Source organism: Nerophis ophidion, linkage group LG09 (assembly GCF_033978795.1).
Source record: "Nerophis ophidion isolate RoL-2023_Sa linkage group LG09, RoL_Noph_v1.0, whole genome shotgun sequence".
NCBI lineage: Eukaryota > Metazoa > Chordata > Actinopteri > Syngnathiformes > Syngnathidae > Nerophis > Nerophis ophidion.
The window spans coordinates 8,991,433-9,008,043 of NC_084619.1; the positions used below are offsets into that span (position 1 = coordinate 8,991,433).

A 16,611-nucleotide genomic window follows, 5' to 3' on the forward strand; every position below is an offset into this window, starting at 1 on the left:
CAGCTGTTTGCTCCAGTCAAAGTCACAAGAGGTGAAGGGGAAGGTCGACTCGTACAAGGTAAGCTGTTAATTTACCTGAAAGTAGGTGTTGTTGAAATGTTTGGTTCAGTTTCAGTTTATTTCCAACATGCATACAATACAATATAATAATGCATCATACAATTCCAGTTGTTTCATTGCAAAACGTCCGAACAGGAGTAGGAAGAAGCAGAGCTTATTTAACCCTACTCCTTTTCATACTATAGCAATTGTATCTTATTTCTTTGTTTTCTGTAACAAAACAGTGAACATATAAGGTCGGGTCGCGGGGGCAACAGCCTAAGCAGGGAAACCCAGACTTCCCTCTCCCCAGCCACTTTGTCTAGCTCTTCCCGGGGGATCCCGAGGCGTTCCCAGGCCAGCCGGGAGACATAGTCTTCCCAACGTGTCCTGGGTCTTCCCCGTGGCCTCCTACCGGTTGGACGTACCCTAAACACCTCCCTAGGGAGGCGTTCGGGTGGCATCCTGACCAGATGCCCGAACCACCTCATCTGGCTCCTCTCGATGTGGAGGAGCAGCGGCTTTACTTTGAGTTCCTCCCGGATGGCAGAGCTTCTCACCCTATCTCTAAGGGAGAGCCTCAAACTCATTTCGGCCGCTTGTACCCGTGATCTTATCCTTTCGGTCATGACCCAAAGCTCATGACCATAGGTGAGGATGGGAGCGTAGATCGACCGGTAAATTGAGAGCTTTGCCTTCCGGCTCAGCTCCTTCTTCACCACAACGGATCGGTACAACGTCCGCATTACTGAAGACGCCGCACCGATTCGCCTGTCGATCTCATAGTAATCAAACAAATATTAAATAAAAAAATCATCTTTGTCGATCCATCCATCTATTTTCTACCGCTTATTCCCTTTCGGGATCACGGGGGGCGCTGGCGCCTATCTCAGCTACAATCGGGCGGAAGGCAGGGTACACCCTGGACAAGTCGCCACCTCATCGCAGATAATCTTTGTCTCAATTTTTTTTTAAAAAGGATAAAAAAAGGGTTAATCAAAAAAGGTATCATAATTATTGTTCTGTGTCATTTGTGAACACTTTGTAGTTTGAACAGTCTCTTAACTTTGTGCTTTGTTTGATTTCTTTGTTTAATCCATTCCATAATTTAATTCCACATACTGGTATGCTCAAGGTTTTACAAACCCCGTTTCCATATGAGTTGTGAAATTGTGTTAAATGTAAATATAAACGGAAAAAAATGATTTGCAAATTATTTCCAACCCATATTCAGTTGAATATGCTACAAAGACAACATATTTGATGTTCAAACTGATAAACATTATATTTTTTTGTGCAAATTATCATTAACTTTAGAATTTGATGCCAGCAAGACGTGACAAAAATTCGGGAAAGGTGGCAATAAATACTGATAAAGTTGAGGAATGCTCATCAAACACTTATTTGGAACATCCCACAGGTGTGCAGGGTAATTGGGAACAGGTGGGTGCTATGATTGGGTATAAAAACAGCATCCCCAAAAATGCTCAGTCTTTCACAAGAAAGGATGGGGCGAGGTACACCCCTTTGTCCACAAGTGCGTGAGCAAATAGTCAAACAGTTTAAGAACAACGTTTCTCAAAGTGCAATTGCAAGAAATGTAGGGATTTCAACATCTCCGGTCCATAATATCATCAAAAGGTTCAAAGAATCAGGAGAAATCACTCCACATAAGCGGCATGACTGGAAACCAACATTGAATGAGCGTTATTTTCGATCCCTATCAGAAACCGACATCAATCTCTAAAGGATATCACCACGTGGGCTCAGGAACTCTTCAGAAAACCACTGTCACTAAATACAGTTTGTTGCTACATCTCTAGGTGCAAGTTAAAGCTCTACTAAGCAAAGCGAAAGCCATTTATCAACAACATCCAGAAACGGCGCCGACTTCTCTGGTCCCGAGATCATCTAAGATGGACTGATGCAATGTGGAAAAGTATTCTGTGGTCTGACGAGTCCACATTTCAAATGGTTTTTGGAAATATTCGACATTGTGTCATCCGGACCAAAGGGGAAGCGAACCATAATGTATCCATTTCTTTTGTCATTAATGTACATTTATCACTGTTTTCTGCGTGTAAAACTTTAATTATTCTCTTGATTGCAAACGTTTCATTGAAAGTAGTGAAGTGAAGTGAAGTGAATTATATTTATATAGCGCTTTTTCTCTAGTGACTCAAAGCGCTTTACATAGTGAAACCCAATATCTAAGTTACATTTAAACCAGTGTGGGTGGCACTGGAAGCAGGTGGGTAAAGTGTCCTGCCCAAGGACACAACGGCAGTGACTAGGATGGCGGAAGCGGGTATCGAACCTGCAACCCTTAAGTTGCTGACACGGCCACTCTACCAACTGAGCTGTACCGCTCAGTTGGTTGTACATTATATCGGTCTTCAACAGAACGGATTAATACCAAAAACCGAGGTACCACTAGATCTCCTCAGTGTCCTTGTGGTTAGAGTTTCCGCCCTGAGATCGGTAGGTTGTGAGTTCAAACCCCGGCCGAGTCATACTAAAGACTTGGGGGCGGTATAACTCGGTTGTTAGAGCGGCCGTGCCAGCAACTTGAGCGTTCCAAGTTCGATCCCCGCTTCCGCCATCCTAGTCACTGCCGTTGTGTCCTTGGGCAAGGCACTTTACCCCCCTGCTCCCAGTGCCACCCACTCTGGTTTAAATGTAACTTTGATATTGTGTTTCACTATGTAAAGCGCTTTGAGTCACTAGAAAAAAAGCGCTATATATATAAGACAAGTCGTTGACAGTGTTTTTGCAAGCAAACTAAACCACTTTTCTCCAAGCAAGTCCGAGCTTTTCTTCCTAAGGGGCGGTGAGTCCCACTTGGAGAGTCCCACTTGGTGTTAGGTGGCTATGACAGTCTTTTGCTGTCGTCGTGCGGGTTCAATGGACCACCCAGGAAGGACATGCTTTTGAGCAGGTTTGACTTGTTTATTTTGCAATAAAGGTTGGTTGCAGCTCGGATCGCTTTTCAGCTCCTTCCTCCACTGCTCGTTCCCGGTCTGTTTTTCAGCCGCCGCCGCCGTCGTCGTGCTCGTCTCGCGCTCTGTGTTGCTCTCGCCTCTCATGCGCTGCGGACTATCCTCCTTCCTCCTCGATCTCTCCTCCTTCTCCCCGTTTATATAGTGTCAGGAGAAATGTTAATCGTTTCCCGGTGTCCTGCTAAGCCCCGCATTCTCCGCCTCCTTGCCGCCATCTTGGGCAGGGCTGCAGCGTGCCCTGCGCCTCTCCACAGTGGCTAACCTTGAACAAAATGCCCTTATTTTCAAAAGTGCCAGCATTACTTGACGAATCTCTTGTTTGAATAAACAGCCCACATGTAATGGATATTTGCATGGCAGCACAATAAACGACTACGCGAACCATTTCCCCCACCGCGCTATTTTATAGTGAGCCGTGGTTAAAAAGTCCTTAAAATCCATCCAAGTAAGTTTTTGGCGAAGGTCCGTAAACAAATCCATCTTCATCACATTGGTTTTTACACACAGGATGTCATCAGAGCCGGGCCAAAACAGCAGTGAATGATGTATAGCGCACAACACTAGATGGCTTTTTTTTTTATCACGCTGTTTTTGTGGATGGTACAGTCGGGGGAAGTTGTGTATCAAAATGGCAGTGCAGCCGCTTCGCTAACATCATTGCAACAAAAAAAAAAAAAACCCTGCTTTGTTCTTGAATGCAAAAGCATATTTGGACTCGTCCACATTTAAAGGGGAACATTATCACCAGACCTATTTAAGCCTCAATATATACCTTGATGTTGCAGAAAAAATACCATGTTTTTTTAACCGATTTCCGAACTCTAAAAGGGTAAATTTGGCGAGTGAAACGCCTTTCACCCGTGACGTCACAACAGGAAGCAATCCGCCATTTTCTCAAACACACACAAAGTCAGATCAGCTCTGTTATTTCCCGTTTTTTCGACTGTTTTCCATACTTTGGAGACATCATGCCTCCTCTGTGTAACAACCCGAACAGGGACGGATTCAAGTCGACTTACGTGGAGTGTGCTAATCAGAAATGTAGCTGTATGTACATATTGCATCAATATGCCTCATTTGTAGCTATATTTGCATCCAGCCTTTCCCTCCGCCCACATTTAATGCCAAACAAACACATACCAATCGACAGATTCAAGTTGCACCAGTGGTCAAAAGATGCGAACGTCCCTCGTTTGTTCTGTTCTGTCGTAGCATCGCCACCGACGATAGCGATGCTACGACAGAGATGTGTGGATATCCTGCGACACTCAAAGCAGATGCATTTCCAACGATAAAGTCAACGAAATCACAAAGGTGAGTTTTGTTGAAGTTATTGACTTATGTGCTAATCAGACATATTCGCGCACGGCATGACTGCAAGCTAATCGATGCTAACATGCTATTTAGGCTAGCTGTATGTACATATTGCATCATTATGCCTCATTTGTAGCTATATTTGCATCCAGCCTTTCCCTCCACCCACATTTAATGCCAAACAAACACATACCAATCGACGGATTCAAGTTGCACCAGTGGTCAAAAGATGCGAACGTCCCTCGTTTGTTCTGTTCTGTCGTAGCATCGCCACCGACGATAGCGATGCTACGACAGAGATGTGGGGATATCCTGCGACACTCAAAGCAGATGCATTTCCAACGATAAAGTCAACGAAATCACAAAGGTGAGTTTTGTTGATGTTATTGACTTATGTGCTAATCAGACATATTTGGTCACGGCATGACTGCAAGCTAATCGATGCTAACATTCTATTTAGGCTAGCTATATGTATATATTGCATCATTATGCCTCATTTGTAGCTATATTTGCATCCAGCCTTTCCCTCCGCCCACATTTAATGCCAAACAAACACATACCAATCGACGGATTCAAGTTGCACCACTTGTCAAAAGATGCGAACGTCCCTCGTTTGTTCTGTTCTGTCGTAGCATCGCCACCGACGATAGCGATGCTACGACAGAGATGTGTGGATATCCTGCGACGCTCAAAGCAGATGCATTTCCAACAATAAAGTCAACGAAATCACAAAGGTGAGTTTTGTTGATGTTATTGACTTATGTGCTAATCAGACATATTCGCGCACGGCATGACTGCAAGCTAATCGATGCTAACATGCTATTTAGGCTAGCTGTATGTACATATTGCATCAATATGCCTCATTTGTAGCTATATTTGCATCCAGCCTTTCCCTCCGCCCACATTTAATGCCAAACAAACACATACCAATCGACGGATTCAAGTTGCACCAGTTGTCAAAAGATGCGAAAGTCCCTCGTTTGTTCTGTTCTGTCGTAGCATCGCCACCGACGATAGCGATGCTACGACAGAGATGTGTGGATATCCTGCGACACTCAAAGTAGATGCATTTCCAACGATAAAGTCAACGAAATCACAAAGGTGAGTTTTGTTGAAGTTATTGACTTATGTGCTAATCAGATATATTCGCGCACGGCATGACTGTAAGCTAATCGATGCTAACATGCTATTTAGGCCAGCTGTATGTACATATTGCATCAATATGCCTCATTTGTAGCTATATTTGCATCCAGCCTTTCCCTCCGCCCACATTTAATGCCAAACAAACACATACCAATCGACGGATTAAAGTTGCACCAGTGGTCAAAAGATGCAATCGTTGGTTAGAAGGCGATCGCCGAATTCGTCCTCGTTGCCGCTGTCTGTCGTGATATGGCTCAATAGCTTCAGTTTCTTCTTCAATTTTGTTTTCCCTATCTACCTCCACACTCCAACCATTCGTTTCAATACATGCGTAATCTGTTGAATCGCTTAAGCCGCTGAAATCCGAGTCTGAATCCGAGCTAATGTCGCTATATCTTTCTGTTCTATCCGCCATGTTTGTTAGTATTGGCATCACTCAGTGACGTCACAGGAAAATAGCAATGGTGAAAATCAGGTACTTTAAAGCAGTTTTTTGGGATATTGTGTCCGCCTCACAATATGAAGTTCCTGCAGTCTTGGGCTCAAATCCAGGCTGGGGATCTTTATGTGTGGAGTTTGCATGTTCTCCCCGTGAATGCGTGGGTTCCCTCCGGGTACTCCGGCTTCCTCCCACTTCCAAAAACATGCACCTGGGGATAGGTTGACTGGCAACACTAAATTGGCCCTTGTGTGTGAATCAATCATCGATCAATCAATGTTAATTTATATAGCCCCAAATCACAAATGTCTCAAAGGACTGCACAAACCACTACGACTGCGACATCCTCGGAAGAACCCACAAAAGGGCAAGGAAAACTCACACCCAGTGGGCAGGGAGAATTCACATCCAGTGGGACGCCAGTGACAATGCTGACTATGAGAAACCTTGGAGAGGACCTCAGATGTGGGCAACCCCCCCCTCTAGGGGACCGAAAGCAATGGATGTCGAGCGGGTCTAACATGATACTGTGAAAGTTCAATCCATAGTGGCTCCAACACAGCCGCGAGAGTTCAGTTCAAAGCGGATCCAAGACAGCAGCGAGAGTCCCGTCCACAGGAAACCATCCCAAGCGGAGGCGGATCAGCAGCGGAGAGATGTCCCCAACCGATACACAGGCGGGCGGTCCATCCTGGGTCCCGACTCTGGACAGCCAGTACTTCATCCATGGTCATCGGACCGGACCCCCTCCACAAGGGAGACGGGGACATAGGAGAAAAAAGAAAAGAAGCGGCAGATCAACTGGTCTAAAAAGGAGGTCTATTTAAAAGCTAGAGTATACAGATGAGTTTTAAGGTGCTTCTACTGAGGTAGCATCTCGAACTGTTACCGGGAAGGGAATTCCAGAGTACTGGAGCCCGAACGGAAAACGCTCTATAGCCCACAGACTTTTTTGGGGGGCTTTAGGAATCACTAATAAGCCGGATCAGCAGCGCAGAGATGTCCCCAACCGATACACAGGCGGGGCGGTCCATCCTGGGTCTCGACTCTGGACAGCCAGTACTTCATCCATGGTCATCAGACCGGACCCCCTCCACAAGGGAGGGGGGGACATAGGAGCAAAAAGAAAAGAAGCGGCAGATCAATTGGTCTAAAAAGGAGGTCTATTTAAAGGCTAGAGTATACAGATGAGTTTTAAGGTGCTTCTACTGAGGTAGCATCTCGAACTGTTACCGGGAGGGCATTCCAGAGTACTGGAGCCCGTACGGAAAACGCTCTATAGCCCGCAGACTTTTTTGGGGGGGTTTAGGAATCACTAATAAGCCGGATCAGCAGCGTAGAGATGTCCCCAACCGATACACAGGCGGGCGGTCCATCCTGGGTCTCGACTCTGGACAGCCAGTACTTCATCCATGGTCATCAGACCGGACCCCCTCCACAAGGGAGGGGGGGGACATAGGAGCAAAAAGAAAAGAAGCGGCAGATCAACTGGTCTAAAAAGGAGGTCTATTTAAAGGCTAGAGTATACAGATGAGTTTTAAGGTGCTTCTACTGAGGTAGCATCTCGAACTGTTACCGGGGAGGGCATTCCAGAGTACTGGAGCCCGTACGGAAAACGCTCTATAGCCCGCAGACTTTTTTGGGGGGCTTTAGGAATCACTAATAAGCCGGAGTCTTTTGAACGCAGATTCAAAATGCTAGTGTGAATGTTGTCTGTCTATCTGTGTTGGCCCTGTGATGAGGTGGCAACTTGTCCCAGGGTTTACACCGCCTCCCGCCCAACTGTAGCTGAGATAGGCGCCAGCGCCCCCCGCGACCCCAAATGGAATAAGCGGTAGGAAATGGATGGAAAAACTTCGAAAAATTAAATAAGCCACTGGGAACTGATTTTTATTGGTTTTAACCCTTCTGAAATTTTTATAACGTCCCCCTCTAAGAATTACCTTTCTCTCGTATCCGTCTGCTATCCGTGCAGGGGGTCGAGGTGTGGTGGTGGGACCCATCGTCAGCCAGACCTTCTCCGATGTGTTCTGCGACAACGAGTACGGGCCGAACTTCCTCTTCAAGAACAACGGAGATGGAACTTTCACTGACGTGGCGCAGCAGGCCGGTAAGATCCTGACAGAACAGCAATAAAAAAAAACAAAAAAACGGTATCTTCTCGTCGGTTTCAGCGTGTAAATAAATGCAAGTGTCACAGCCATCCTTCCTCTTTGTGTGTGGATCTCAAATCTATTAGTATGCAAATAAGTCAACTGATGTATGTAAGATGTCAGTTCCTGTACACTGCGGGCTTCGGGTTTTTTATGAGGCACTTGTGGAAGTTATGTACTAAACTGGGATTGGCTACAAAAGTAGTTTTGATCGCTCCAAACAGGACGTTTTAGCACGTTCCCTAAAGGTCATATCGGCAAATACTAGCTCTGGTGTTCAGAGTTTTCTCACCGCCGTCGCTTTGACAATGTCAAATAAAAAGGATATACAGTGGTAGCAAATAAGGAAGGGCGATATGGCCTAAAATTAATTTTTTGCGACATATATTGTAGCGACTACTGCCATAACTATACACATATAAACATATATATACATATATATATATGTATATACACAAAAGTTTGGACACACCTTCTCATTCAATGCGTTTTCTTTATTTCCATGACTATTTACATTGTAGATTGTCACTGAAGGCATCAAAACTATGAATGAACACATGTGGGGTTATGCGCTTAACAATAAAAATGGTGAAATAGCTGAAAACATGTTTTATATTCTAGTTTCTTCAAAATAGCCACCCTTTGCTCTGATTATCGCTTTGCACACTCTTGGCATTCTCTCCATGAGCTTCGAGAGGTAGTCACCTGAACTGGTTTTCGCTTCACAGGTGTCGTAGTTTTGATGCATTCAGTGACAGTCTACAAGATAAATAGTCTTGAAAAAAAAAAACGTGAAGAAAAATGGGCAGGTGTGTCCACATTTTTGGCCTCTACTGTTTTTATAAATGTATATATATATATATATATATATATATATATATATATATATATATATATATATATATATATATATAGGTGTGGGGAAAAAATCACAAGACTACTTCATCTCTACAGAACAGTTTCATGAGGGGTTCCCTCAATCATCAGGAGATTTTTGTCTCCTGATGATTGAAAAAAAAAAAAAAATCTCCTGATGATTGAGGGAACCCCTCATGAAACAGTTCTGTAGAGATGAAGTAGTCTTGTGATTTTTTCCCACACATACATATTGCACTCTACCACGGTATCGAGCACTATTCTCTGGATAATCCAATCAAGACACATATGTATATATATATATATATATATATATATATATATATATATATATATATATGTATATATATATATATATATATAGATATATATATATATATATATTAGAGATGCACGGTTTGCGGTCTCATCCGCGAAGTCCGCGGATAAACCGCGGGTCGGTCGGGTGACATGACGAAAAAATAGATTTTAATTAGATTCGGGCGGGTGGCGGTTGAATCATCCGGAATATTTGATATACATGGTTCTGAGATCGGTATCCTTTGCCATTCAAAGAGCCATTTAAGACCCGTGTCACAAAGCGAATAAGTCAATAAGAGACGCTAATATTCTCTAAAAGACTACCGGCAGTCACCCAGATAATAAGTATTAGGGCGTGCTATGAAGTCATTGGCTTTGTCGCCTTCTACAGCATTTACGATCTGCTTGTCAGTCCAGCAACATGTTGTGTGTGGCTTCCGCAGCAACACGCACACGACTGCAAGGCATACTGGGTGACAGAGTACACTAATGGTTGTGATATAAACACTTTTAACACTCTTAGTAATATGCGCCACGCTGTGAAGCCACACCAAACAAGATTGCAAGATTGACAAACACATTTCGGGAGGACATCCTCCCAGTAACACAACATAAACGCAACACAACAAATACCCAGAATCCTTTGTATCCCTGATATTCTGACTATTTTATACACCCCACTAGCAGCAAACCCCGCCACCCCCCACCCCGTGCGTCGGAAAGGTGGGCGGGGTTGGGGGCGCAGGGGTGTAAAATATATTCAGGAACTGTCAAATAAAAATGAGCTGCATAATAGGTTCCTGCGGACGTTATCTCCTCTTGTTTTTGACTATTTTTTTCATATGGTGTTGATCTATAAATAGTTGTTTCGGCATTTTGTTGGTGTGGCACCGTCTGAAGATGTTGACATGCAGAGTTTCAAGCACTCTTCATTCTCTAGCACAGTGGTTCTCAACCTTTTTTCTGTGATGTATCTATCCCCTGTGAACATGTTTTTAATTCAAGTACCCTCTAATCAGAGCAAAGCATTTTAGGTTGAAAAAAATAAATAAAGAAGTCAAATACAGCACTATGTCACCAGTTTGTGATTTATTAAATTGTATAACAGTGCAAAATATTGCTCATTTGTAGTGGTCTTACTTGAACTATTTGGGAAAAAAAGATATAAAAATAACGAAAAACTTGTTGAAAAATAAAAAAAATTATTCAATTATATATAAAGATTTCTACACATAGAAGTAATCATCAACTTAAAGTGCCCTTTTTGGGGATTGTAATAGAGATCCATCTGGATTCCATCCATCTTCTTCCGCTTATCCGAGGTCAGGCCGCGGGGGCAACAGCCTAAGCAGGGAAACCCAGACTTCCCTCTCCCCAGCCACTTCGTCTAGCTCTTCCCGGGGGATCCCGAGGCGTTCCCAGGCCAGCCGGGAGACATAGTCTTCCCAACGTGTCCTGGGTCTTCCCCGTGGCCTCCTACCGGTTGGACGTGCCCTAAACACCTCCCTAGGGAGGCGTTCGGGTGGCATCCTGACCAGATGCCCGAACCACCTCATCTGGCTCCTCTCGATGTGGAGGAGCAGCGGCATTACTTTGAGTTCCTCCCGGATGGCAGAGCTTCTCACCCTATCTCTAAGGGAGAGGAAACTCATTTCGGCCGCTTGTACCCGTGATCTTATCCTTTCGGTCATGACCCAAAGCTCATGACCATAGGTGAGGATGGGAACGTAGATCGACCGGTAAATTGAGAGCTTTGCCTTCCGGCTCAGCTCCTTCTTCACCACAACGGATCGGTACAACGTCCGCATTACTGAAGACGCCGCACTGATCCGCCTGTCGATCTCACGATCCACTCTTCCCTCACTCGTAAACAAGACTCCTAGGTACTTGAACTCCTCCACACGTTATCATAGCATTAAGTGGTATGATGGCCCAAGACTTAGTGGCTTAATTAAGCACAGCTCTCGTTACTGCACAGCGGACTGAAAAAATAAGTGTGTCAATGTCTCCCGGCAGGGGTGGAGGACCCCATGCAGCATGGAAGAGGCGTATCGCTTGCAGATTTCAACCGGGACGGAAAGACCGACATCGTGTACGGCAACTGGAACGGACCTCACCGTCTCTACATGCAGCTTAACAACCGCAAGCAGAAGTTCAAGGTAGGTCGCCTTGCTGCTTCCATAACTCTGTGACATGGGGATGATAATGTTCATTTTTTTATTGCAAACAAGCTGAGAGGGTGCGCTATACTTCCCCACGTGGAAGTACATCATGCCTAAGAGAGGATGAAGAATCAATCAATCAATCAATGTTTACTTATATAGCCCTAAATCACTAGTGTCTCAAAGGGCTGCACAAACCACTACGACATCCTCGGTAGGCCCACATAAGGGCAAGGAAAACTCACACCCAGTGGGACGTCGGTGACAATGATGACTATGAGAACCTTAGAGAGGAGGAAAGCAATGGATGTCGAGCGGGTCTAACATGATACTGTGAAAGTTCAATCCACAATGGATCCAACACAGTCGCGAGAGTCCAGTCCAAAGCGGATCCAACACAGCAGCGAGAGTCCCGTTCACAGCGGAGCCAGCAGGAAACCATCCCAAGCGGAGGCGGATCAGCAGCGCAGAGATGTCCCCAGCCGATACACAGGCAAGCAGTACATGGCCACCGGATCGGACCGGACCCCCTCCACGAGGGAGAGTGGGACATAGAAGAAAAAGAAAAGAAACGGCAGATCAACTGGTCTAAAAAGGGAGTCTATTTAAAGGCTAGAGTATACAAATGAGTTTTAAGGTGAGACTTAAATGCTTCTACTGAGGTAGCATCTCGAACTGTTACCGGGAGGGCATTCCAGAGTACTGGAACCCGAACGGAAAACGCTCTATAGCCCGCAGACTTTTTTTGGGCTTTGGGAATCACTAACAAGCCGGACTCCTTTGAACGCAGATTTCTTGCCGGGACATATGGTACAATACAATCGGCAAGATAAGATGGAGCAGGCCTTATTTCATTCTACCATTTCTCTTCGTCACTATATATACAAACAGTTTGTTTACTTCCTGTGTTCAACGTGGGGTTTGGAGGGGTGATGTACGACAGTGTTTTTCTGTGACGTCCGGGTGGCATGGTGATGCGGGTCCGTTCTCCCTTGATGCAGATCGGGCTCGAACACAACGTAAAGGTAAGAAAATATTGATTTTTTAAAACTAAATCAATCCAATCCAATCCACTTTATTTATATAGCACATTTAAACAACAATAACGTTTCCAAAGTGCTGCACAGCCATGTTAAAAACAATTGTAAAAAAAATAAATACAATAAAATAAATAAAATAAATAAAATAAATAAAATAAATAAAATAAATAAAATAAATAAAATAAATAAAATAAAAAGTATATATGTGTATATATTATGCTCCACCAATGACTGAATTAAAACAAAAAATAAATAAATATAAAACCAATAAAAACAATATAAAAACAAATATGATTAAAAACTATTTTAAAGGGTAAAATCAATTAAAACAGTAAAATAGAAATCCATCCATCCATCCATCCATTTTCTACCGCTTATTCCCTTTCGGGGTCGGGGGGGGGCGCTGGCGCCTATCTCAGCTACAATCGGGCGGAAGGCGGGGTACACCCTGGACAAGTCGCCACCTCATCGCAGGGCCAAGTGTATAAAAAACACAGAGGACAACAGAGGACCACACAACTCACGTAGTGTTAAAAGCCAAAGAATAAAAGTGGGTCTTAAGACGAGACTTAAAACACTCCACTGTGGAAGCAGTTTGAACATGGAGGGGCAGAGTGTTCCAGAGCTTAGGGCCGACCACAGAGAAGGCCCTGTCTCCCCCGGTCTTAAGTCTGGTCCTGGGCACCACGAGCTGGAACTGGCTCTCGGACCTCAGAGCGCAATTTGGATGAGGTCCGAGATATATTGAGGTGCCAGTCCATGTAAAGATTTAAAAACAAACAGCAATGTTTTAAAATCAATTCTAAAATGAACAGGGAGCCAGTGCAAACTCTGAAGAATTGGGGTTATATGCTGGTGTTTCCCGGCCCCTGTTAAAAGTCCTGCTGCCGCGTTCTGGACTAACTGCAACCGGGAGAGAGCTTTTTGGCTAATGCCAGCATAAAGTGCATTGCAGTAGTCCAGGCCACTTGAAATGAAACCATGCACGACTTGTTCAAAAAGGTTAAAAGATAAAAACGGTTTAACCTTTACTAAGAGACGAAGGTGATAAAAACACGATTTTAAAACGCCATTGACTTGTTTGTCTAGTTTAAAATCGCTGTCTATAAAACAGACTAGGAAACAGAAAACTTGCACGAGGCAGAAAAGGCAAAACAAACAGAACTAGCATGGGAGCTAGAAGAAACCAAAGGCGTAGCGCGGAAGCTAGCGAGTACAAAAACTGGATATCGGGAATCAGGGTCGTCAGTGTTGTAAATACAAACTTGCGAAGCGAGGACGAGTAAACGGAAAAGGCAGGCTTGAATACAGACAGCGATTACAAACAGGTGTGTGTCGAAAAACAAGAGGCAGGCTGTTGCGATCCGCTACTTGGATCACCACATATGTTTTATACTTCCAGTTGTTGTATCACTGTTCTACACTCTTACTTCCTGTTTAGTCAGTCACCATGGTTCCTCATTGATCCCACCTGCTAATCACGGTTTCTGCACACCTGTCACTTTTTGATTACTCACCTATTTAAGCCCGTCCCTTTTCGTCATTCTTTCTGGGACTCTAATTTGCCTTCGAGCAACATTCACGACTGTCTACTACATGTATGTATTTTCTCGCTAGCTCTTATGCTAAGCCACTCGATATTCCAGCTTTCATGCTGAATGTTTTTTTTGTTTACTCTTTTGTGTGCTTCGTGCCAAGTATAGTTTTTTTGTATTTTCTATTCCTAGCTTTCATGCTAGCGCCTTTGGTTTATTTTTGTCTGTTAGCTCCAGTGTTTTTGTTCATAGTCCGTTTTTGTTAAATGTAATAAATCATTTAAACTTACCGTTGCTGTGTTCATGCCGACGCATCCTCGAAGGGACCAATTTGGCATCACTATCAATCAATCAATCAATCAATGTTTACTTATATAGCCCTAAATCACTAGTGTCTCAAAGGGCTGCACAAACCACTACGACATCCTCGGTAGGCCCACATAAGGGCAAGGAAAACTCACACCCAGTGGGACATCGGTGACAATAATGACCCAGTGGGACGTCGGTGACAATGATGACTATGAGAACATGATACTGTGATACTGATGATACTGATGACTATGAGAACATATGAGAACATGATACTGTGAAAGATCAATCCATAATGGATCCAACACAGTCGCGAGAGTCCAGTCCAAAGCGGATCCAACACAGCAGCGAGAGCCCCGTTCACAGCGGAGCCAGTAGGAAACCATCCCAAGCGGAGGCTGATCCAACCAGTCGTAACAGTAGAGTCCCAGCAAGAAAGACAAGTTCCTTCGCGTCTGGCAACCATGAGGAGACCTTCGACGAAGGCACACGGAGGGTATTCCGAGCGATGGAGGCTGAAACTATCCGATGCAATCCAGACGATAGCATGATGTGGGACTTTGAGGGAAACCTGGTTCCGATCGATGCTTCCGGGTCCGGTGAGTTTCCCTCCCGCAGCGCTCGCGCTCGTCCGCGTAGGCGGAAGCCGCGAACGATGGCTTCGTGCCGCGTCAGTGACTTTCCCACTCCATGCCTCCCTCCTCATAAACACAGCAACCTACAGTCAGCATACAAGACCCCTACACCATTGTTTGGGGACCCAATAACACACTTTACTAACAGTTTTACCGACTGGGCAAATTCCCAACTTGTGTCCCGCGCAGATGACGTCATTTCGTCGACGCCCCCCGGTAACGAAAACCCGTCCTCCCTTGATGACATCATCAACGAGGAAGTTTTTTTTGAAGATTCTCTTTCTCATCCATTTTCTAATGACAATAACATTAATAATAAAATACAGAATTACCAGGACATGTTTGCTTTTTATTATTCTGGTAAATCCCATCCATCTGTTTTTTCAACTCCACCTGTAAAACCTCATTCTCCGCCCAAGTCCAAGGTTTTTTCTCTGGACAATATAGAGGGGAGGAGTCTAATGCGTGACTATAGCAACAAAACAAACAGGAAGTGCCACCAGGAACTAAGGAAGTCAAACACCAACAGAATACGGTACAAAGACGGAACCAAAACCAGAATAAGACATGATCCGGGCAGCGGATTTTTCAACCTTTTGCGTTGAAAAAATCCGGAGGCACAGCACAAGCAGAAATCACTAAAAATACGGAACCCAGTTGACGATAAAAAGTCGGTGTCGTAATTTTTGGATATGACTTTAAACCATAACCAAGCATGCATCACTATAGCTCTTGTCTCAAAGTAGGTGTACTGTCACCACCTGTCACATCACGCCCTGACTTATTTTGTATGTTTTTCTGTTTTCCTGTGTGTAGTGTTTTAGTTCTTGTCTTGCGCTCCTATTCTTTTGGCATTTTCCTGTAGCAGTTTCATGTCTTCCTTTGAGCGATATTTGCCGCATCTACTTTGTTTTAGCAATCTAGAATATTTCAGTTGTTTTTATTCTATGTGGGGACATTGTTGATTGTCATGTCATGTTCGGTTGTACATTGTGGATGCTGTCTTTGCTCCACAGTAAGTCTTTGCTGTCGTCCAGCATTCTGTTTTTGTTTACTTTGCAGCCAGTTTAGTTTTAATTTCGTTCTGCAAAGCCTTCCCTAAGTTTCAATGCCTTTTTTTGGAACACTCACCTTTTGTTTATTTTTGGTTTAAGCATTAGACACCTTTTTACCTGCACGAAAAAGCATTAGACATATTTTTACCTGCACACTGCCTCCCGCTGTTTCCGACATCTACAAAGCAATTAGCCACCTACTGATATGGAAGAGTAGAACGTGGTTCAGAGAATCTGGAGAAATCACTGCACGTAAGCGATGATATTACGGACCTTTGATCCCTCAGGCGGTACTGCATTAAAAACCGACATCAGTGTGTAAAGGATATCACCACATGGGCTCAGGAACACTTCATAAAACCACTGTCAGTAACTACAGTTGGCCGCTACATCCGTAAGTGCAAGTTAAAACTCTACTATTCAAAGCGAAAGCCATTTATCAACAACACCCGGGAACGCCACCGGCTTCGCTGGGCCCGAGCTCATCTAAGATGGACTGAAGCAAAGTGGAAAAGTGTTCTGTGGTCTGACGAGTCCACATTTCAAATTATTTTTGGAAACTGTGGACGTGGTGTCCTCCAGAACAAAGAGGAAAATAACCTTCCGAATTGT

General features: G+C 44.2%; 1 protein-coding gene across 1 annotated transcript in view; it reads left to right on the forward strand.

The window, feature by feature from the left end:
• Positions 1–16,611, forward strand: part of crtac1b (cartilage acidic protein 1b) — a 143,438-nt gene that overhangs the window by 77,911 nt on the left and 48,916 nt on the right. Inside the window, exons 6-7 of the mRNA XM_061909917.1 lie at positions 7,910–8,044; positions 11,280–11,422. Coding sequence (XP_061765901.1) covers positions 7,910–8,044; positions 11,280–11,422 — 278 coding nt within the window. The remainder of the gene's footprint in view (positions 1–7,909; positions 8,045–11,279; positions 11,423–16,611) is intronic.